The sequence below is a fragment of the Electrophorus electricus genome, chromosome 7 (assembly GCF_013358815.1).
Source record: "Electrophorus electricus isolate fEleEle1 chromosome 7, fEleEle1.pri, whole genome shotgun sequence".
NCBI lineage: Eukaryota > Metazoa > Chordata > Actinopteri > Gymnotiformes > Gymnotidae > Electrophorus > Electrophorus electricus.
This window is the reverse complement of record NC_049541.1, coordinates 10,449,800-10,474,799: the sequence shown is the minus strand read 5'-3', so window position 1 is coordinate 10,474,799 and position 25,000 is coordinate 10,449,800. Positions and strand designations below refer to the sequence as shown.

General features: G+C 45.4%; 1 protein-coding gene across 1 annotated transcript in view; it reads right to left on the bottom strand.

The window, feature by feature from the left end:
• sema3c (sema domain, immunoglobulin domain (Ig), short basic domain, secreted, (semaphorin) 3C) overlaps positions 1-25,000 on the bottom strand; it is a 45,868-nt gene that overhangs the window by 2,642 nt on the left and 18,226 nt on the right. The window contains exons 3-17 of the mRNA XM_026997355.2: positions 22,240-22,400; positions 18,215-18,277; positions 12,932-13,051; positions 10,557-10,647; positions 9,199-9,318; positions 7,553-7,695; positions 6,944-7,058; positions 6,565-6,634; positions 5,539-5,683; positions 5,094-5,316; positions 3,717-3,805; positions 3,284-3,325; positions 2,923-3,080; positions 1,521-1,588; positions 757-887 (exon numbers count right to left, since the gene is read on the bottom strand). Coding sequence (XP_026853156.2) covers positions 757-887; positions 1,521-1,588; positions 2,923-3,080; positions 3,284-3,325; positions 3,717-3,805; positions 5,094-5,316; positions 5,539-5,683; positions 6,565-6,634; positions 6,944-7,058; positions 7,553-7,695; positions 9,199-9,318; positions 10,557-10,647; positions 12,932-13,051; positions 18,215-18,277; positions 22,240-22,400 — 1,739 coding nt within the window. The remainder of the gene's footprint in view (positions 1-756; positions 888-1,520; positions 1,589-2,922; positions 3,081-3,283; positions 3,326-3,716; positions 3,806-5,093; positions 5,317-5,538; positions 5,684-6,564; positions 6,635-6,943; positions 7,059-7,552; positions 7,696-9,198; positions 9,319-10,556; positions 10,648-12,931; positions 13,052-18,214; positions 18,278-22,239; positions 22,401-25,000) is intronic.

Genomic DNA, 25,000 nt, shown 5'->3' with positions numbered 1-25,000 from the left:
GCCTCATAAGTAAACTGGAACAGCTGAGAGTGTTTGAACTGAAATCGCCATCTGTGACACCAGCAACAGGAGAGACAGCAAGCGGAGAAGCGTTACACGCAAATGCCGCGAGAGGACGGCAGGTGGACATCATGATGAGACACTGCAGGAAAACAGCCACTGACGTGCCTGGACCCTGCAGGGGAATCCCGAATGTCCATGTGCAGGCTGACTGGCTGACTGAGGGCAGAGCACGCCTGCGTGATGTCAGGCGCCTGTTTCCGATTGCCCGCTGTTCTCGGATCAGCGAACTTTCATTCTCGCTCTGCAGCATTTGGCTCATCTTTCTTTTCTTTTTTTTAAAAGTCAGACATCTTAAACCAGAGGAGACCGAGAGGGTGTGGAGGAAGTCATTCAGCTGCTGAACCCACTAAGAGCTAAAGCGTTGCACTTGAAATACTGAAGTATTGCACCATTACAGTCTGCAGATATGACAGGTGATATGGCAGACAGACTGTCTCCGCTAGGTTTGCAGTTAGAGTAGCACAGAAATGCTGTCTGGCTGGAATATCCAAACATTGGAATCTAGATCCTCTGGAACACATTATATCAAAGGATTTACTGCTGTTCTGCTGCAGTATGCAGTATCGTGAGAGTTGTGAGTATTGGGATATATACATTGCAGTTGTTCTGGGGTGTATGGTATGTGCCGTGGTATTGCGCTGCGTAGATCGGGGTGTGGTTTGGGGGACGAGCTCGGGAGGCTTGCTTGCTGACCTCTTTCCTGCGGTCGTTGTCCTTCTGGATGAGCCATCGGACAGAGGCCAGGGGCGATTTGGGCAGGCACTCCAGAAAGGTGGTGTTGTTCTTCACCCCATACTGGGACATCTCCACCGCATTCCTGTAGGCTGATACAAGGAAAACGCAAGTACATCTGATCATAGTAGAACTTAGCAGGGGCGAAATAAACAGCCACACAGGGTTAAAGTTAAGAGGGAATAAAGCATTTGGGAACGACATGAAAAACGGCAACGCTCTGTGTAGCTCGTGGAATCTGCAAGCGGGCACAAGGTGTGAACTGAAATCGAACTGGAAGCAGAACTGGAGTCCGTCAGAACCAGCAGCCTGGAAGGATCACATCCGTTTTCAACACCTTTCAGGAACGCCCCGTGTTATCCGGCTCGTTTGAGATTAAGGGGCGTGGCTCGTTTCCATGTTGCTCTGCTCGTCTGGAAATATCCTCCCTCTACAAAACTGTCGTGTGTTATTTTAGCACCAAATGATGCATCAGCTACAGGACTGAGTAACACCACAACAAACTAGTTTCCATGATCACACTTTTCCATCGTTACACAGAAAGGGGGAGGCAGACGGAGGTAGAAAGACTCAGAGAGGTCAGGTGGAGTGAAAAGCTGCATCTTCATGCAAATTAAAGGTCACACGACTGTAACGCACAGCAGTATCAATTACATTTTTCAGATTTTGGGTAGAGAAGACGAGAAAGAAATCCAGGCAGCTGCGCTGGGAGCTGTGACTCATACCTTTCAGATTGAACCCCCGGCACTGAGTCAAAGGATTTCCAAACATGATATCCTGTCTTCTGCTTCTCCTGAAATCATAATGAGAAACCAAATCAAATATTTTCACATATTCAGTTTCATTTTATTGTCACATAGCTTCAGAGTTGCACATCTTTTGCAGTTTCCATTCACACATACACACGTGCACACGCACACACACACACACACACACACACACACACACACACACACACACACACACACACACACACACACACACACACCCACAAGCACTTTGGATAACTCTCAGGCCACCCTTTATGGGTGTCATACATGTTACTGCATTATGGGCTTTTCTCTGACTGGTGGTTGTGGTGTTACAGGAGGAAACCATCTGATAACGATCGCACAGGATAAACAGCTATGAATGTGGACTTCACAGTCTCCTCTTTGACAGGCAAGTTTCACGCTGATATTTTTCTCCCATCTAAGTGCCAAAAACTACAGCAATGCAAAATCACACACACAAACACGCACACACACACACACGCACACACACACACACACAAACACAGAAACACAGAAACACACACACACACACACACCAGGTCTAGCACAGACACACAGGAATGTTTTTTTTTTCAGTGAACTGAGTGTGAAATGTCTGTAGAGAGACCAAGCTAAACCTGACCTGTTTCTGACAACAACGATCTCACCTGTAGCAATAGCTAATGTTAACTACAGGAGGCAATAGCTGTCAGCTATAACAACAGTGTGTGTGCTGTGTGTAACATTCCATCTCTATTCTAGGACTCCAGTCAAATAATAAAACTCAAAGATGTAACTGATTATTGTTTATGAATACAAAACAGCAAATTCAGTATTCAGAGTAGAAAAGGGTATTTTATATATTGAAATGTTTCGACCAAAAGGTCTCCCTCAGGTATTCATTTCTAATTATCAGCTGAGAAAAACCTTTTCGGCTTGGAAGCAACAAACTGTGGGAATATTCATTAATGAATGTTTTTACACGTCTGCATATGCAATTATAGGCAGGTGTACTAATCTGAAAGTTTTATCTCTATAGTAGCAGAAAAACAGGAAGTGAACCCAGAGTGTTGGTGTTATGCTTGAAATAATGTTTAGACATAGGTCATATTTTGAATGCAATGTAGTATCAGGTTTGTTTTATTTTATGTGCGACTGTAATGTGAGTGGAGGTTCATAAAGTGGCGGTTTTTACCAGTATGCAAAACATTAAAATACGTAGGGGATCAGGGGCTGCTGGCCACAAGTGGTTGGCTGGAAAAACGGGAAACCCCCCCAACCAAATGCATTCTTTCAAAAGAAATAACATTAGGGTGTGTGTGTGTGTGTGTGTGTGTGTGTGTGTGTGTGTGTGTGTGTGTGTGTGTGTGTGCACCTCTTGCCAGTCGGGTAAAACCGAGAGCAGCTCACTCCGTCCCATGCGCAGTACGGGTCTCGGGCCAAACAGCAATCCGCACACGCCGAACCGTAGGCATGGCAACGGTGCAGCAACACCTGGGACACGCCGTATTCGGAGCTCACGTACAGCTGTTGCTGTAACACAAACCGACACAGTCGCACATGGTTCACTCAGCCGCCACAGATCGCGTGACAAGATAATCGTCTTGATCACACCCTCGTGCTCACTCTTCTGTGCGTCGTGTTGGCTTCGCGTTCAGTAAAAACATGAACATCATGTTGGGTTTTCTGCAGTGCAGCGGCCCGGCAACGAGCCACTGATTACAGCTCCCCCTTACCTTCTTAGAGGAAATTCTTAGGTTGGTTATGGCAGCGTTGTTCTGCAAAAGGGGAAAATAGAAAATAAAACGAAATATCAGATTTGCATGACGCACAACCACAGAACCAGGCCTGGACTTGGAGCTCGGCTGGCAGACGTGTCGATAAAACAGGCCGCATGTGACAGCTCATCTGTACGTACGAAGCGAAAAACAAGTCCATTTTTTTCTTTTCATGAGACGTTTGTGCGTTGCACGCTGCACGGCGGTGCTTCACTGTCGGATCAGTGATTTGCGGCCGAAAAAGTCATATGCCAAGTCATGAATATTTTGCACTATAAGGGTATTGTATTGTATTGCCATATTCCTCTGTCTCCAGTCCTGCCATCCTTCTCTACCCCCCCCCCCCCCCCCCCCCAGGTTTTAATGTGTGCACCCTGGCTGTGGCTCAGACCTTAAACACTTCCAGCTCCTCCAGGATCAGATCCAAGCTTACGGAGCGGTTTGTGGGCAGCATCACAACCTTCTGCACCGTGCCTTTGTCTGGGGAGAAAACGGAACGACAGAGAATGTTGGAGAGAAGAGCGGAAACCAGGCAGACAAGAAATGCCAAGCACGCAGTGAAAGCGCAGTGGTTCAGAGCTGCGACTAGTTCTGGGTGCCAATCTTTGATTCTTTGATTCTTCTGATGGCAACACTCATCACTAGTCAGGGCAGACAGGGCAGAATCAGGGGACATTTAGCCTCTTACTGCTGACTGGTTTAACTAATGAATCTGACTGTGCATGTGCACAGGAAGTGACAGATGCCTCCTTCACGACTTGCTAGTCTGGCACCGGATGTCCAAATGCGCTCTTAAATGCATCCGGTTGAAAAAGGAAGGACCAGATGAAAAGGAAGTTCGCCGGTCCTGGCGAGGACAGTCTGGTGTTATTTACGGCACGGCAGAGAAGAGTGCAGCAAGAGTTCTGGAAAACCCCGACTCCGAGGCGGGAGGGGAGCAGCCCCGCACATAGCCTGGTGGGCGTGGCCCGGACATGGCTCCTGGCCCGCGCTCGGGAATTCTGCAAAAGCGGGGAGGCCAATGGACGCAAACAGCTGGGATTCCGATCCTGTTGCCCAAGCCTCTTCCGCGGTGGCTCCCCTGTGCTCCCTGCAGTCCGTTCTCCTCCAGGGTTCCAGGCTTGGCTCCGTGCTGTGACTGCACGCCCCGAACGCACTTCGCCTTGGTGTCTCTCTCTCACTCGTTCTGGTTTCTCCCATCCTTGCTCGCCATCTCCACATCTCTCTCCGTCTTCCTCTGCCTCTTCCAGACACAGCAGGGTGCATTTTAATACCTGCCATTTCTCTCAATGTATGAAACATACCCATTGTGCTGTGCGAGAAGGCAAAGTTATTGAGTGTGGTAAACGATAAAACATATCTGCTGTCTGCTGGCCTCCTGACTGACATCTGGGCGCTTTTGAACCTCTCTGCGTTTGCGTCAGCCTTAACACAACGCACTTGCGAGCGTCAGTACTGAATTGCAGTGACTAAACTGCATCTCAGAGTATTTTATTTTAAACTACAATAAGCCAGGGGAAACACGGCAAGAAGATAGAACATCCATCCCCAAACAGGGCTGAGGACGTCTATGATACCACTAACACATACCTCCTTATAACAGCGTCCTAATATTTCAGCACCGTCACACCGATACACACTTCAGAATGACTGTGGTGTGACCTTAACGAGCTTCATGACACCAATCAATCAATGAGCAATGTTTAAAGGCTGAACAATGTCCCCCAACTCAAGTGGACTGTGGGAAATTATTAGAGGGGTAACTCACCTGTGCCAAGGAAGAGGACCTGGTAGAGGCCATCGGCAGCGGTCACCTGGTCGACAGCGATGGAGGTGTACTTGTAGTCAGCGTGCGTCCGGACCACCAGAGGGCGTCGACCCATGGGGTAGATGGGATTAAACATGACTGGGTGGTTCCTCATGAACGTCACCACATCATCCGGAAACTCTTTGGTGCTCCGAATGTGAGGCGTGAAGGCACCACCAGGGCACTGGGGCGATGATGGAGAGAGTGATAAAGTGAAGGAGATAGAGAAAATGTAGAGAAAAGTAGAGAAACATAATTTGGAAGAATGAGGGAGGGAGGTAAGAAAAAGACAGAACGAGAGAGATGGGAGGACGGATAGGTAGCGCGTGCATTTTGTGCGGAAACATTTTGACCCAGATGTGTCAAACTGGGACTAACGCAGCGCAGAGATGAATGGGTGACTCACAGTTCCCGGCCGGGGATACGGAATGCGTCCTTGGAACGCTACCCACTGGAAGTTCGGCCCTTCCCTGTGGGCGAACGGCCCGTTGAACACCATCAGAATGTCGGCCATGCTGTACACGCACACCGCTGAGCCTTTGAACACAGAGCTGTGGAGAAGTGCACGCACACACACACGCACGCAAACGTTCACGCAGACGATACACATAGACCAGTGAAGGAAACCGCTGCTGGAGAAATCAGGGGCACACACCCTCTTCTACTAATAAATAATGTAAGTCACTGTGGATCAGAGCATCTGCCAAATGCTGAATATTTAAATGGAAATGGAAATCTCCATTTTTCGTCACGTTGCCCTTAAGCATCTTGGGTTTGCTAGTGAACACAAGGCAACGAGCCAAACTCTTCACACCAGAGCATGTCCCCAGACCCACTGAGGGCGAATGAAAGACAGAGAGATGTGCAGACAATGGGAGAGATAGGAGTTTGGGAAAATGAATATAACAAAAGAGAAATAGGGAGATAGCAGTGGAGCGACAGAGTGAGAGCAAGAAAGTCAGAAAAAAAGAATATTCAGCTCAGAAAGAAACATGTCTCATCTCTTTTACTTCTTGGGAGAATGCGGTGAGGTTTGGCTGCACCCATTATACAGGAACCCACAGACTCAAAGGGCCACGCCACCCCCACCCCCCAACACACACACGTGCGCCAAGGCTGGGCTGGCAGTCAGAAGCGTGTGTGTGGTAGAAGAGGGCAGGAAGCATGCGGTGTAGGAGCTGGAGCGGAGAACAGGCCCACGGAGGGAAGTGCTCACTGTTTGGCTTGGCGCAGAGATCCAGCCAGACCCGCCCCATGCCTGCCACTCGGAGGAGCAGGACAGCAGGTTAGCGGGTGCACAGGGAGGTGTGCTCATCCCACCAGAACCTGGAAATCTGCTGCTTCTGCCCCGGCTACTCCGAACACACACTCCCACAGCCAGTGTGACACACGCACACACACACACACTGACTTACAGTAAAGTTGCCCTTACCTTGTAGAGGTGAACACTCCAAATATCAGGAGCCCCTTCGGTCCATCGGTGTCCAGTAGAAACACACTCTCTGTTAGGAGAGAGAAACACTCGCTGAATGTGTGAGTCCGTCAGTTGCTCTGTTACAGCTGGGCTGTTCACAGCTGGGCTAGCAAAACGCTCAAAAACTCCTTATTAGTTAATGAGGGTAAAGTTAGGCTTAGTTACATTTGTAGACAAAGCAGGATTGAAGGTGTTTAAACGTAAATTTCGAAGGCAAGCCCTCTTTGTGTGTGTGTGTGTAATATGAATGCCTGTGTGTATAATGTGTGTGTGTTGGGGGGGGGGGGGGTGTATAATGTGTGTGTGTGTGTGTGTGTGTGTGTGTGTGTGTCCTCACCAAGCTCATCAAAGTGAGTTTCTGTGCCATCCTCCTCCAGAACAGAACACACCATGCGAGCCTTTAGGAAAGTGGTCCATTTGTTCACCAGACTGCGCTGGCCACCCGTGTCATTCTACACAGAAAAACAGTTACACTATAAAGTACAGCACTCTTCTGAACACACACACACTACAAAGTACATCACTATTCTGAACACACATACACACTACAAAGTACATCACTATTCTGAACACACATACACACTACAAAGTACATCACTATTCTGAACACACATACACACTACAAAGTACATCACTATTCTGAACACACACACAAACACACACATACACACTACAAAGTACATCACTATTCTGAACACACACACACACACACACAAACACACACACACACTACAAATTACATCACTATTCTGAACACACACACACACACACACACTACAAAGTACATCAATATTCTGAACACACACACACACACACACATTAATGTACTCATCAAGTAGGCACACAGACACATATTTTAAGCTTTAAGTGTTAATATTCTGTGCGTGTGTTCGTCTGTGCATGTGTGTGTGTGTGTACTTATGTGCGCGTGCGTGTGTACACTCACCGGGCAAACTCGTGCAACCATGGTGTGGATGTGCTTGGTGTTGCCACTGTTATCCGTCAGCCTCTCTCGGAAGAAGAAATAAAGTTTGGAATCGTTTGGATCCGATCCATCTGGGATCAGATGGGCATCGATAAACACGGGCTCTAGAAAAGACCAAAGAAAAACAAGACTCCATAGTCAAGTTCAAATTCAAATGACTGAGGGTCAGATCTGGGGATAAATTCATATGACAAATAAAAAACGAATTATAGTCCATTTTCACTACAGGTTAAATGATAGCGACTAAAACTCAACTGCCGGCAAAGTGCTCTTATCCCTGTACGTTTCTGCTGAGGTGTTCAGTTTGAGCCATACCCGGGTCATGACCCCCGCTGAACACAGGAGAGTCCTGAGAACCAGCAGTACTTAAAACGGGGTTAACGTCTCTCATCTGTGCCAACACGTCTCCTCACAGGTCTGCTCCTACGCTCAGTTTCACACATCTCAGACTTATTACGAGTTTCAAAAGGAACTCCCCTGAACTAACAATCCACAAAGGACACCAAAGGCCTCTGAGAAAGCTGATACATGCCTGTGTGGCATACCTCTGTTTCATGCTGCCCACTGGGACTCTTTTGATCTTAAATGAGGATTGCTCTGTCTGGCTGGACTCGCCTCAGATATGCTTGTATGTTGCGGTTTATATGCTGTAGGTAATTTTCTATAGATCTGCAAGTATACACTAGTTTTTATTAATATAGAACTGAAAAAAAGTCCCACCTTCTACTATTGTTTTTCATCACTGTATCCAACTACCTCACGACTTATTCACATGAAAGAAAACACCTAACATTAGCATAATGGATAGTCATAATGGCTAAATATCAGAGTGGATAGATATCATAATAAATAGCATATCATAAACCTCATAATATCTGCATTTACATTAGGTATCAGGCAAAGCTGCCACAGATATAGATATTTTTTAGTTTTTATTTTCAGAGCATTTAATTTCTCAATTGCTACCAGGATGTAAAGACTATTTAATATATATATATATATATATATATATATATATATATATATATATATATATATATATAGAAATATATAAAACAAGAATGCTTCTTCAAAAAATAACCATTGTTCAGTATAGGAGGTTTAAAAAAAATGGAAATGCACCAATCCAGACAGCTGGTGGTGGCCGCGTGTTTAAACAGCCTGGCTTGGCTGTATTACAGGAGATGATGGCTTCAGTCTCAGCAGATGGCCTTGGCTGTTGTGCCCTTCATGAAAAGTCATAAATCTTGAGTCACTCCAGCACAGGACCGCCCACTTCCAGAACCTTCCAGCTCTCCTCCACCGAGGACTCAGGGGTGGCGGCAGAGGGGCCAGTTCAATTGACCGCCAGCGATTGCAGAAGCCGAGAACGGCTTTAGAACTGAGGGTCTGTGACAGAGTTCATGTATTTACGCAGTTAAACAATTTACCCTTCAGTAGCATCTGAATGCTAGCGCCAGATGTTCTGGAACTGAGCTCTGCAGCACAGGGTTTAGACTGAAAATGTTAATCTCCTTTAGTTCAGAGGTTCTCGAATCCAGTCCCGTGGACGATGTCCAGGGGCCAGGCCTGGGAACTCCTGTTCGACGCAATAATGTGATTATTACCGCTCAGCCATTTGGAGTTGTGCTGGTCTGTCCGCACCGCATTCTTGCTGGTCAGACTCCTAAAGATGGCTGCATCCGTCCCCATGAAGTCGATGTACATGCCGGAGAACAGCTCCTGATCTGGAGAGACACAACACACCAAAGGGCATTTCTTCTTGATGACACTACATGTGCTTTCTGGGAACCCTACCAATGCCCTTGGTGTTCAGAATTCTACTGCAGGCTGTGTTTACCATGTGAATGTCATGTGCTGTTCAGCTGGGAATTTGTATACATGATTTTCAACAGACAGTCCTATGGCATTTTTTACAAATCTACTGCGACACACTCCAAGTTGAGACTCTCGGTCTGAGCTCTCTGTGGTGGCATTCAACAATGACACACACACGCACACACACTCTGAAAATCCCAAAATGGGCATGTTCTCGATCCATGGCAACAGATTGCTAGTGGAAAAAATTCCATAGAAAAGTGTCTCTTGCTGATAGTACATTATGTCCAGGCTGGCTGGAGAATTCCGGATTACAGGGCGTGTGGATTTCCAGCTCCTGATCAGCAGTGCCTTTGTGGTGTACTTGCTAATGATTAATCTCTTCTGCTAACCCATACTTCTCTCCTTTCTCAGTTGTCTGTCCATCTACAATTTTATGAGTCAATCATGTGGATGCTGCGTGTGTGTACATGCATGCATGCGTGTGCGTGTGTGTGTGAGCATGCGTGCATGTCTTGTGCATAACGCCAGGCCTTGTGCTAGGTGATGTACAGAAATGCATAATGTGTGTTTTTATTGTTTTTAATGTGGGTGCAGATGTGTGTGTGTGTGTGTGTGTGTGTGTGTGTGTTGGCACGTATAAATGACTTTCCAACAAGTGCATGAAACCTTAGATGGGGTGTGTTACAAGTCCCATGTCAAAAATGCCCGGACAGCCAGCAGCCAGTCACAGATTTAAGAGAAGGTTCATGAACACAAGGTGCCCTACATAGGTATATCATTGCATATGCGTGTGCGTGTGCATAGTGGTTGTGGATGTGGTCGTGCGAATGTGTCTGGAAGAGCGTTAGGAGAAAGTAGACATGATTGAGTGTGTGTGTGTGTGTGTGTGTGTGTGCGTGTGTGTGTGTGTGCGTGTGTGCGTGTGTGTGTGCGTGAGTGTATGTGTGTGCATGCGTGTCTGTGTGTGTGTGTGTGTGTGTGTGTGTGCGCGCGTGTGTGTGTGCACATTCGTGTGCGTACGTGTGTGTGCGCATGTGTGCGTGCATGCGTGTGTGCGCGTGCGTGCGTGTGTGTGTGTGTGTGTGTGTGCGCGCATGCATGTGTGCGTGTGCATGTGTGTGTGCGTGTGGGACCCAGTGCTCACTAAGCATGATGGAGACGGTGTTGACTCGTGGGCTGAAGGAACACCTTCCTTTCCCCGACTCTGCCCGTGAGGCGATATGAAACACCTTCTCCTGCAGGAGGAATAAACAACATCATACCTTTAAAAGATTACTGCCTTTTTTCAAAACACCACATTTTCCAAGAACCCTGTAAAACCACATATCCATAGAGCAACGTCATAACCACACCCTGTGCTTCTCATCGCAGCTGCACTGTGAGCTGTCAGCTTGCACAACAGTAACTGTGTTTCATCTTCAGGTTTCTGCTAGAACCTGACAGGCTTACGATATCACTCTGTAGAAAGGCTCCCCCTTCAGAGAGTCAAGGTGCCCCCTTCAGGTCAGATTGAGTCTTAGCCACGCAATGTCTTAGAATTGAGGAGGGCGGGGTACAATCACTAAGCATCATACAGTGCCCATTCCGGGTACAGTGCCAACTGTAATAAATCAATCAAATGAAAATGCAAACCAAAATTTGCCTTTTTTCCCCCATACATGTGCACAAATATCCAGTTACGTTTGCAGTTTCATTTTCCACACAACAATAAGTCATTCAGAACAAATAAAGAAAATTGAAATTGGTTGATTTATCCACTTTGCGTTCATCTGCATTTTGTTAAATAAACAGCCTGTTGCTATGGAAAAGACAAAGGAAACATTGCCTTTTGATGCTTTGACACTTGTTATGCATTTCATGAAGACAACAAAGCCAAACTATGATTTCATTTTCTTTTCTTTAATAGCCTTTTAATTTAAATTATGGCCATGAAACACTACAATGATGATAAAACTTAAATGTCTAAAAGCTGTTTTCATTTTCTTTCATTTTCTGCTTGTATGAAAAGTGAATCTCCAAATGTAATTATTTCATTTCAGTTTTCATTTTGGCAGGATACTTGCACAAAACAAAATGGCAAATGTAGGTTTGCATTTTCATTTGATAATTTTAATTCAACATTTTTTTTGGCTGGATGTCACCCGCAAAATGTTTTGCATTACGTGTCGCCACAGTGTAACTTAACTGAGTACATAAATCTGGACTCAGAATGAGGAAGACGATGGTATGAGGTATTTTTTGCTGAAAGGAGTCACTTGGGCTTTTTTCCTTTGCAGATTAGTTGTGATCAGCTGGCCATCCACAAGTCCTAGTGCAAGCTGAGCCAGTTCACTATGCTCTCCTCTAGTGTCAAGATTCGAGGGCCGTTACACGCATGAGGAGGTGCAGGCGACGCCTTCCTCTTTTCCGTTGTCCTTCCACAGACCATTACATACAACTCCAAAAAAGGGCAGAGAAAGAGAGCACGCTTCCTTCCCAGAATCCTCCAGCGTTTCAGTGTCGGCCTGCCGGGTGGTCGGACATGCTGCCGGGGGCTTCTGCAGTCCCTGCTATGTCTGGCTCACGCTGCCGGCCTGTTTTGAAGGGAGCAGGTGAAGAGAGCCAGCATGGTCCTGTGAGGTCTGCTAGCCTTCTGCCAAACCACTTAATCCCTTTTGAATTGACTTCATGAGTGACAAATACGCATGCACACAAACAAGTGTTACGAGCACACAGGACGCACGCTTGTGAAGTACCAAAACGCACGCGTGCGCTACGTATCGCACGGGGCAGTCGAGGTGGCTCTGACGCTGTGATGTGTCGTGTATTTGGTGATTCCATCTTAAATCTTGTACAAGGAGAGAAGTACGGAGGAAAAGAGAGAGAGAGGAGAGACCAGACAGAGGGAGGTGGAGAGAGAGGAGAGACCAGACAGAGGGAGGTCAAACAGAGCAATGTTCCTTTCAAACAAAAGCAGAGCAATGGAGAACCAGCATCAGGACAGAAGGAGCTGCCAGCAACCACAGAGCTGCCTAACACTACAGAACCTCCTCCATTTATGGCATTTAGCTGACTCTTTAATCCAAGGCAACTCACAATTATGACTGAGTACAATTTGAGTAATTGAGGGTTAAGGTCTTACTCAGGGGCCCAAGAGTGGCATCTTGGCAGTGGTGGGACTTGAACCAGCAACCTTCTGATTACAAGTGAAGTACCTTCACCACTGAGCTACCACTGCCCTTGACTTGCCTCTACCATCTTTCTGTTCTCTCCTCCCCTCTTTCTCTCCTCTTCTACTGCAAGCCTACCTTCTGCCAGATGCAGTAAAACAGAGACACATGGTAACCGTGGTACTGGAGTCTGGATTTAAGAAAGCCGTGCGCATTTTAAATCAGATGTGTCTTCACCAGGAGCTTTTCTCACTGGAGCCGGTCACGTAAACAGTTTTATTCACAGCAAGTCTGGTAGGTCCATCATTGGGACTAATGAAAGCCAGAACGGAAGGACGTCAAGTGCTGTGGGCTGGCGTTCACACTCTACCTCGGGCCGCCGGCCGCGGTTCACGTACGCGCACACAGGGCTGTAGGCTCCACTGCCACAGATGAACAGATGAGTCCTGTTATAGGGCTGAGTAACCCGCAGGAAGTTCCCGCAGCCATGCTAGAGAGAGAGAGAGAGAGAGAGAGAGAGAGAGAGAGAGAGAGACAAAAACACATTTAGCGCATGGATTAAGCATTCTTCCAGCCACGTGGACACGTTTTAATTGTCAATGCAGTGTGGTTCGAAGTTCTATGAGATGAAGGCGTCCCAGAGAAAGTGTGTGCAGTTGGTCTGGAAAGATGGATGCCTGTAATATACACGAATATACAGCTACTCCACTCTAACGCCATCTTGTCCACAGTGTGTAGAGCCGAGCTCCACACGGATCATCAATGCCATTTGAAATGTGTCAAATTATGCGAGCGTCTCCCTAGTCTTCAGGAAGGCTATCAGTCTGCACACAGGGGATGTCACAAATGTGGCCTGTTTAGAAAGGCCTGAGGCAAGAAAAGAAATTTAAAAAGGTCTACACGTGTACAACACTCGGTGTGAAGAAGGGCGAGTGACAGATGAGGAGAGGACTCGCGCAGGCTCCAGCGGAACATGATGCAATTCTTCATGAGAACACCGAAGCTGGATCCACCCTACAAGATTCTGCACCATTTTTTAAAAATTTCATCCCAGATTTGCCTCTCTATTTTTAAAAATCTGAGTGAACATGCAGTCAAGGCTAATGATCGTTTTACAATCTGAGGTATTTCTTCAGTCACGAATATATCGAAGTTATGAACCCATATGGAAATAGACAACGTAAAAAGGTTTAGGGCGGCAGCTGTAGCTATGAAGCAAGCCCTCCGCTACACCACAATTTTAAAACTCCATGTCGACTGGAATATTAGGGGAATGTTTCACTTTAATGTACAAATACATAGCAGTTAGTTTGCTGGTGATGTCCAGGGCAGGCATAATAGCTGTGTAATGACTCAAGCTCATACCCACACCCTGAGCTGACAGAAAGGATAACCAATGATGTTGATAAAACTAATAGCGAATAAGGAAAAATGGTCAAAGTAAATAAATAAAAAGAACTTCCCACCCAACCAACACCCAGGAATAAAATCTCCTCTGTTCCTTCTCCTCTTCGCAAAATGTATCATAGGTGGACTGACCAAACTTGTGTTTGAAAAGTTTGATTCATTTTCCAGATTTGATTTTCTTTTAAACTGTCAGATAAAAAGATTTGACTCCTCCTTCCAGGAGCCGAAACTTAACCAGCAGAACGAGTAAAATCAGTTATTTTTGAACGGACAGTTCAAAAGAATCAGGTCTTAAAACTGAATTGAACTACTTATCACTGCTTTATATGTAAAGAAAGTAGAGCAATAATGCCACCCTTGTGTACAAGTCGCCAAACGTACAAGCATAGCTCAGGTTGTTCAACCTCCTACTACTGTAATTAACACAACACAAACTTTAATACAAGACTTGCCGGCCCACATCCTACAAACGATATGCTAAATGATTACTAGAAATAAGCAGGCTGTGTTGGCACGTGTGCCTACAAATTTTACATTTATCGTTTTTAACATTTTGTTACATGCAGTTGTTTGTAGTTGTATATGTTTTCTCTATAAAATGCAGTGAAAGTTTGTGATGCCTTCAGCTGTGGCAAGTTCTTAACGTGACTGGCGGGCCCCTTTTCTCACAGAGAAAGAGAGCTGCACTGGGAGATGTGCAGAAAGAACTCAATGTTTCCTTTCATTTTTTATAGATTTTATAGCCTACTTATTGTAAACGAACACTAATGTCACTGTGCTTACTAGAACATTTGGTAAAGCAACTGCAGTTTCCAAATGCATTTGTTCTAAAATAAATATACTTAACTGAAATATACATCACTGAAAATATCAAGTCAAGTAAAATGTATTATGTAAAATATTTTTTAAATGTAATTTTTGGATCCTGTGGTGGGACACCACATTCTGGGATGAGCCCAGCAAAATTCGCTCTTTATTCATATACAAGAGAGAAGAAAAAATTCTATAGTGTGCACCCAGCCTTAAACAGCAGGAGGGACAGTAACATAGAAGAGGACAGAGGAAAAGAGAGAGGGGCAGAGAAATTGGTTAGGGACCAGTTAGGAACTTGGCTAGATTTGGTGAAACAGCAGCTGTTGCAGAGTTTTTACACACGAACATGCAAGCACAAAAACACACGCATACAATTCCAGAAAAAAACACCATCTTCAATCCAACACCCTCCTCTGTCTCTCCCTCCGCTCTGTGACAACAAACTGTCCGAGCTGTGTCTTCTCTCTGTGTCACGTTCATGCATTTATGATCATATTTAATGATCTAGTCTCGCTGTGGGCAATGAACGTATTGCTTGACTACTACGCAAGAGGTGAGGCAGAACTCCGTAAGCATGTTTGGATATCATTTAGAACGCCAAGTAAATCCCCAATGCACCCTGACTGCCAGCTGTAAACACAAGGTCCACATGGCCCTGCACTGGCGCCTGTGTGTGACTGCGCGTGGAAGAGCTGAATAAACACACAGCAAGAGAGGAAGGAGAACCCGAAAGAGACTCTGCTTTCCAGCTCCCTACACCATCAGCTACGCGGAGAGACAAGGGAGAGATTTTAATCAAGCACTTTATCAACCAATATAGAGGTACTAACCCAAATGCTGAGTATATTACGTAAGTAATAATTAACCAGAGTGACTTGATAAGACAAAGAAAGCAAAATGTGTGTGTGTGTGTGTGTGTGTGTGTGTGTGTGTGTGTGTGTGTGAGTGTGAGTGAGTGAGTGAATGAGAGAGAGAGAGAGAGAGAGAGAGAGAGAGACAGAGAGAGAGAGAGAGAGAAAAGCAAACAAAAAAAGAGGAGCAGCAGGTGATTCTTTGCAAGTGCATCTCACACAAATATTTGCTGAAACCTGTTCAGGGTGATTTACACTCCCTTGAAACAGCAAGTGCCTTCAGTCTCTCCCCCACTCACCTACTATAAAACCCAGGGCAGAACTAATCACACACACACACACACACACACACACACACACACACACACACACACACACACACACACACACACAGAGTTCCAAATCCCAGCATCCTGCTGCTAGAGCCATACATTACCACCCTGGTCCCCTGCTGACATGGTTATTTTCCCCCAGCAGTTTACGTAGGCTACAGTTCCTAGTGGACATCCCACCAGTCCATATATCAAGGAACACTACAATATTTTATAGAAGAGCATTACACAGTTGTTGGTGGAAATCAGACCTGGCATACAGGACCTGGCAGAGTGATGCAATTATTACTGCAAGATCTGCAACAGTAAGTGGCCATTGTATTTTTTTACAGAAATTTATAGTCTTCTTGAATCCTTTAATGTACCGGCATTCTACATTAATATTTATCATGTGTTCTACATAAGAGGGTATAACCCTCTCATTTTTAAGGTTGGTTTCCTGAAAATGGCTGAAGTCTATTCATAAACTAAACGAAAAGGTTTCTGGACATTCACCACAGAAAAACATTTTAGTCTTTATTGAGAACTCATCTTGAATTGCAATTCTGGCTTTTAAGATCGAACCCCTTTTGGGTAATGTTAGCAATGAGGGTGTTTGATAGGTTTAGAGAACATCAATAACATTTCTAGCAGAGCGATTAGAGGGGTGTGTTGGGTGTGTCTGCTGTGTGTTGGGTGTGTGTTGGGTGTGTCTGGGGTGTGTCTGGGGTGTGTGGGGTGTGTAGGGTGTGTAGGGTGTGTAGGGTGTGTAGGGTGTGTCTGGGGTGTGTCTGGGGTGTGTCTGGGGTGTAGGGTGTGTAGGGTGTGTCTGGGGTGTGTCTGGGGTGTGTAGGGTGTGTCTGGGGTGTGTCTGGGGTGTGTCTGCGGTGTGTCTGGGGTGTGTCTGCAGTGTGTAGGGTGTCTGGAGTGTGTCTGTGGTGTGTGGGGTGTATCTGGGGTGTGTCTGCGGTGTGTCTAGGGTGTGTCTGGGGTGTGTCTGCAGTGTGTAGGGTGTGTAGGGTGTCTGGGGTGTGTCTGGGGTGTGTGGGGTGTGTAGGGTGTGTAGGGTGTGTAGGGTGTGTGGGGTGTGTGGGGTGTGTGGGGTGTCTGGGGTGTGTCTGGGGTGTGTCTGGGGTGTGTCTGGGGTGTGTCTGCAGTGTGTAGGGTGTCTGGGGTGTGTCTGGGGTGTGTAGGGTGTGTAGGGTGTGTAGGGTGTGTAGGGTGTGTGGGGTGTGTCTGGGGTGTGTCTGGGGTGTGTCTGGGGTGTGTACGGTGTCTGGAGTGTGTCTGGGGTGTGTAGGGTGTGTAGGGTGTCTGGGGTGTGTAGGGTGTCTGGGGTGTGTCTGGGGTGTGTCTGCAGTGTGTAGGGTGTGTAGGGTGTCTGGGGTGTGTCTGGGGTGTGTAGGGTGTGTCTGGGCTGCTGAGAGCTTGGTGAAGTATATTTTTCAGCGAGCATTTAGTCTTCTCCTATGCATCAGCTTGCTCTCACACACATAATTAGTGACAGAGGGGGGTGTGGCCTCCCATTGCGCATGCACATACACACACGCACGCACACACACATTTGCATGCACACACATTCTGTGAACAGTTCCAGAAAACAACAGGAATCCCTTCACCCCCCCACACACACACACACATGCACTCATACGCATGCCTGCTCCTTCCACACACACAAAGGGGCACAAGGACACATACACATACAGATGTATATCCAGCAGTCCTCCACGCCGTCCCCGCCCACACCCGCACACACACCCACACACACACCCACACACACACACACATACCCACACCCACACCCACACACACACCCACACCCACACATGCCCACGCCCACGCCCACGCCCACACACACCCACACACACACACCCACACCCACACCCACACGCACACGCACACGCACACGCCCACACACACACACACACACACACACACACACCCCCACACCCACACCCACACCCACACCCACACACACACACACACACACACACACATACACACAGGAAGAGATAGAACTAACTATAACTAATTTTATTTTATTTTTAGATGAATAGGTCCCTCAGACACACTCCTAAGCGTAGCATTCTGTGTGTGTGTAGAATGCTATGGTTCAAAAGCAGCATTAAACACTACATCTATTACCGACAAACAGAAACTGCTCTCAGCCACAGACATGATGTTCACATTCCATTACTGTAACCAAGGAAAGAGAAGACACAGGCATCTTTTATATTACAGCAGAAGATAAAAATCATGACTGTTGCTTACTGTGGGGTCTTTTCCGGCCATCTGACATTCTTCTATCTTACTGCTGGATGCCGGCCACTGTATCTGTAAAAGAAAAAGGACATTAAATTTGGAGGCATTAGATATAGAGACATTAGGAAAATAAAAATATAACACATATCAGAATCAGAATCAGGCTTTAGTGGTCTAGCACAAGAAATTTGTCCTCAGTCTCACAATGGCTCACAGTACAGCTCAAAGTATACAGTAACTGACATTAGAGCTTTACACTTGTGCAGAAGCACAGACATCCATAACTGAGTATGGATCACATCTGCTCATACAAACACACATATATATATATACACACTCTTAAACCTACACACCCACAGACGCACACACACACACACACACACACACACACACACACACACACACACACACACACACATATAGATGTTTGTGGGTGTGTGCATGTTTGTGGGTGTGAATGCTTACAAGTGTGTATATATATGTGTGTGTGTGTGTGTGTATGTCTGTGGGTGTGTCGGTTTACAAGTGTATACACACACACACACACACACACACACACACACACACACACATACACACTTTTAAACCTATACACACACAGATATACACACACTGGTGAAGAGTATTTAAGTGCTGCAGCTGGGTGGGAGGGCATAATTCTATAAAAGATTAAAAAATTAAATAGAATAGAATAAACTTTAATAGAATAGAACAGAATGGGGGTTGGTACAGAACTGTGTCAGCCAAACGCATGTGCTGTGGGTGTTCACAAGTGTGATGGTGTGCAGTCTGGATGTTCTGAGCCTCGTTTGGCAGAAGAGCCTGGCTGTGGGGAGAAGCGGAAGCAGGAGACGGCCAGGCTGCAGTGTCCTACGACCTGTTCTGCAGATCTGATCATAAGCTGGAGGTTGGGAGTGACAAGTTTGGTGGCAGAGCTGCACCAGACACGGATGGAGATGGTGATGACAGAGAACTGACCCGGCAAGCTGAACAACTTCAGATGAACATCCTCTTCCGGGCTATATAATTTTATACTATAATAAATTATATATATATATATATATATATATATATATATATATATATATATATATATATATATATATATATATATATATATATATGTATGTATGTGTGTGTGTGTGTGTGTGTGTGTGTAAAAGCTATATTTATTATAGCATATATATATATATATGTATATGTATGTGTGTGTGTGTGTATATATGTATGTGTGTGTGTGTGTGTGTGTGTAAAGCTATATTTATTATAGCATATATATATATATATATATATATATATATATATATGTGTGTGTGTATATATATGTATGTGTGTGTGTGTAAAGCTATATTTATTATAGCATATATATATATATATATATATATATATATATATGTATATGCATGTGTGTGTGTGTGTATATATATGTATGTGTGTGTGTGTGTGTAAAAGCTATATTTATTATAGCATATATATATATATATATATATATATATATATATACACACACACATATAAACACATTAAATATATAAATACAGACATTTCATGACTCAGAATAATAAAAAGAAATCTGAATACACCTGATATGTATAAAAATATATGTATGCAGAAGCACTTTTATGCACAGGAACAACTGATTCTCTGCAAACATTCCAGTAGAAAGAAGGGATTTATTTATGCTATGTAAATGTAAATGTTTGAATGTAGAACTCCATTAGTAACCTAAGAGCCAATTCCATAAAGGTTTTTATCAACATTTCTCTGATAAACGCCTCTAATAGAGTTGCTTTAACGCTCTGCTTAAGTGAAGAGGTCCTTGCGGTGTACATCTGTAGGAATGAATCGTGTAATTATCCTGCTAATAGATGTCTCTCAGATCCCCCAGGGAGGACATAAACACATTTCTGTCTCTTTCCCACCCCCCCCACACACCTTACCTGACAATTACCACTGATCACATGATCACACTGTTTAAAAACCCAGGAGACCAATTACTGTGCCAGCTACATAGTGGAGAGACGAACCATTGCTTGTTTTGTTTTTTTTTTAATGTAGTCATTTTAATGTGGTAGTGGATACATACGTTGGCGTTGTAGAGGAAATCAATCCCGTATTCAAGTAATTCACGACTGACTTCAGAGCAGGATGTCAGGGTTTCGAATTCTGACCAGGGCATTTCCAAGGTGGTCCCGTAGGCTACCCGCCTACCTCAATAACAGCGAGAGTTCGAAACAAAAGAGTCGCCCGGGTTAACGAGGTCTGTGTGGAACCAGGGCAATCTGATGAAATATGTGCTACTGGAACAAATACGAGACACTCATGGACGAGAGTGGAGAATAGATGACTACACAAGTAACCCCACTATGAGAGAGTAAATGCAGAGGATGTGGGAACTATAGATGCTTCAGAACCCAACATCTAGACTAACACCAAAACAGCCAGTAGCTCAGTGTTCCAACATCCACATGCAGCAACTGCTGTCACAACTAGAGATGGATGACATACAACACAAATGCTATAGCAAGGGGGAGTAGGCACATGGCAAGTAGGCACATGGCACTTGATACATGAGCGGGGCCCAGAAAGGCATTGTCGAGAAAACCAGAGGAGCCAGACATCAGCTACGGGTGGATAAAACAGTCACTCGAGACTGTAAGACCAGACAGACCAACCTTGATTACAAGAAAGCTTATGATTCAATGTCCCACAAATGGATCCTGGAATGCTTCAGGCTGTAAAAGAGCCTTCGTCAAGAACCGTGGAGGATAACCCCAGAAGCCAACATCAAACCAATAGCACAAGTCACCATCCAATGTGGGATTTAGCAAGGAGGTGCCCTGTCCCTGCTGCTGTTCTGCATAGATCTGAACCCCCTCAGTGAGATCTTCACTAAGTGTGGCTACGGATACCGGCTATGGAATGGAGCAACCATCAGCCACCTCCTGTACATGGATGACATCAAGCTGAATGCCAGAAGTGAACGAGACATCGACTCAGTAATCCATCTCATGAGGATGATAAGGGCAACTACACGTACCTCGGGATCCCACAGACAAATGGGAATCAAGAAGAGGCCACAAAGAAAGTAGCTACAGCCAAATAGCTATAAAGAGTGAGAGAAGTCCTGAGAAGTCAGCTGAACGGGAAGAAAAAGATCTGAGCTATCAACACCTACGCTCTACCAGTTATCAGGTACCTTGCTGGCAAGGAGGTAAAAGCCACTGACAGCAAGACCCGAAAACTCCTCACAACGCACGAATGGTTTTGTTCCAAATCCAGCACTCTGAGACTGCACACTATCTGCAAAAAGGGAGCCAAGGCCTAATGAGCTTCAGAGCTACTATCCAGGATGAAACATCAAAGGTCCAGGAGTACACCTGGAAGATGATGAAGTGATGAAGTGCATAGTGAGTACCTCAGACAGCAGAAACCTGGGGAGGAGAATGAGGATGAGCAGGAACCATCATGGGAGGAGAAACCCCTGCACGGTATGTACCACCAGCAAAGTGGCTTGCATGGAGAAATCCTACGAATGGTTGAAAAAGGCTGGATTGAAGCATGGAGGCATGGAGAAGCATGTTGGCATGGAGCAGCATGGAGGCACTAATCATGGGCTCTACCACACCAGGCGAGACCCCAGATGCAGACAGTGCAAAGATGCCCCTGAGACAATCTAGCACAGAACAGCGGGATGCAAGATGCAGGCAGGGCTTACATAGAATGCCATAACCAAGTGGCTGGGATAGTATACAGAAACATCTGTGCTGACTACGGGCTGGAAGTTACAAGGTCAAAGTGGGATACACCTCCACAGGAGGTGGAGAATGACCATGCTAAGATCCTGTGGGACGTCCAGACACAGACCAAAATGGTAACACCTAAGCGCCCGGATATATATGTTTCAGACAGAGCTTTCACAGTTGATGAAGGACCTCTGTCTGAAACATGCTGTTTCTTTAGAAACCATGTGTAAATACTTCTGAATCTTTTACTACAGCACACTGCACAACTTGTGTGGGATTGAGACTGACCTTCAGCGTTCCCTGGGTGATGTTGTTGATGTCCATTGAGAGCACATGGTCTTTGCAGCCCACGTACATGCGGTCTTGATCCTCATCCATATAGAGGATCCGGTAGTCCATGGCCTTCTCTGACAGAGTGTAGAACTCAAAGGACTGAGTGGTCTGCAGCTCTGTAATACACACACACAAATGTACTTTATATATATATATATATATATATATATATATATATATATATATATATATATATATATATATATATAATTTAAGAAAATTAATTATCACTAATAGTGGGCAATCCTGTTGCTGAGTTGCTGTTACATGGCCTCACACACATACCCATACAAACACATGCATCCCTAAAGATTCTATAGAGATTGAGGGCTCTTCACCATACCATCAAAGCCAATGAGAGCCAAGCTCATGAATATTCATCCTCCTTTCAAGCTATATAAAACAGCAATCGCACAGACGCTCTCCCCTTCTTTTGTGCCGTTTCTCTCCATCCTTTCTTCTCCTCCCCTCTTTCAAAACCTGTCCCTTAAGCCTCCCTTCCTCCATTTAGGTTCCACCCGCTCTGCCTTCGTAAACAACCGTCCTTCTCCCTGTCAAATTCCCATTTTATCCTCAACCTCCACTGCTCTCAGGTCCGCCGCCCCGGGGGGAGGTGTCCTGGCTGCCGAGGGCCTCCGCCCCTGACCGAGGATTCAGGCTGCTCCGTCACATTCGCCGCTATAGCCCCTCCACACAAAGCCCCATGGGCCTTTCCCACCAGCCCTGGTAACAAGGGCCCCATCTGCTGAAGCCCATACAAATCACCCTGAAGAGGGCAGCGGCACATTCCACGGGCACGCGCCCCCCGCTCACCCTTGCACGGTGCCCCGTGGATGCCCTGGCCCACCTGGCCTGCCCGGGGGGTCACGTGATACGCAGTGACACCACAGGGAAGCGGTAGATGACAACAGCGAGGTTTCAAAGGAAAGCAGACTGCATCTGGGCAAGCTTAAAGTGGGATTAATCCAGCTCAACAAAGAACTGAGCAAGGCAATTCAGCTACGTGCCAAAAGCGCCAGAGACTAGGCGCGAGAGGGAGAGACCAGGAGAGAAACGGGGAAATGTGGGGAAAGAAGGAGAGAGCAACAATAAGCAAGAGAAGAGAGAAAGACAGACAGAAACAGCGCTAAAGAAAGGTACGACTAGGGAGAAGCAGTAACAACGGTGGAGTGAGGAGCAGGCTGAGCTAAAAGAGGCCTTTACATTTAACCACTAACTGCAGAAGTGCTGAGCTCAGGCACTCATAAAGATTCCTATAAAGTCCTGGGTGCTTCAAATGGTAGCGGTTACAAGGCTCCCAGTTCACAGTTCCTGTCGCACATCTGAGCGAGATTGTTCCCAGTATCCTTTCTCACTTTGAACCTCCTTTTCCTCCAAATGGCATATGTATAAGGCTCTATTTGTATTATGGACCCTTTATTATTATGAAAATATAAATGGGATAAAATATATAGTCATGGATAACATGATGTTTTAAGGGCTGTGAATGAAAAAAACCTTAGCCCAAGGTGTTAAATTATCATACCAATATATATTTAGTTTGGCTCATGATAAAAAATAAAAATAAAAAAAAAACATTTAGATAATTAAAAAAAATAAAATAACACATCTTTTGCCATCCACATAATCTCCTTTATCTTATAGCAGTCTGCAAGTTGATACCCTTTCCAAAATTGCTAGGAGGCTTAATAGTAATCTTTTATAATATTATATTCTTTCATATTTTCCTGCTAGAATGTTTCACAGAGAAAAATTAAGATCAGCTAATGTTACATTTGGGTTTAAGAGGCTAGATCACATGACCTCCCTACCCTGTGGATAAACAGACACTCACTCCTCCTCTCCAGAGAATCCTGAGGTGTCCGGTAGCCCCCGCCCCTCTGGAAATGAACCACTCATAAATCTGGTACAAAAACACATCTGAGTCAACATTCCCAGCAGAGCAGCAGTTGGGCGCTACTGCCATACCGTTTGTGGCCACTAGGTGTAAATGTAATTGTATTTTCCACAAAATGTGTTAAAGGGAAACACGAGAAGAAACGCCAGTGGACTTTTAAAGTGAAATAATCCTTCCTGTGGGTCTAGGCCAATGAGCATCTTGTCATGAGAGCTGGTACTGAGATAAACAACAGGCTCTGTGGTGGAGACAAGACAAGAGGCCGTGACTATCAAAACATATGATCTGAAGGCGATTACAGGGAGTACGTGCATTTTACTGTAGTTAATGATGTAGAGGTAATAAAAGGTGTGGTATAGTACACAAGATTTCCAGAGAAACAAGACCTTTTGCACAGAGGTCCTTTGTCTGCTGTGAAGCACTTAATATATATGTGTATTTATATATACACTCACTGGCCTCTTTATTAGGTTCATCTTGCTAGTACTGGATTGGACCCTCTTTTGCCTTCAGAACTGCTTTAAATCTTCATAGCGTAGATTCAACAAGGTGCTGGAAACCTGCCTCAGAGATTTTGGTCCATGTTGACGTGACAGCTTCACACAGGTGCTGCAGGTTTGAAGGCTGCACATCCATGACGCAAATCTCCTGTTCCACCACATTCCAAAGTGACCTATTAAATCAAGATCTGGTGACTGTGGAGGCCATTTATGTACAGTGAAACTGCCACTCTCTGTATTTTCTCTTTTTCAGACCATTCACACTAAGACCTAAAGATGGTTTTGTGTCAAAATCGCAGTAGATCAGCAGTTCCGTCTA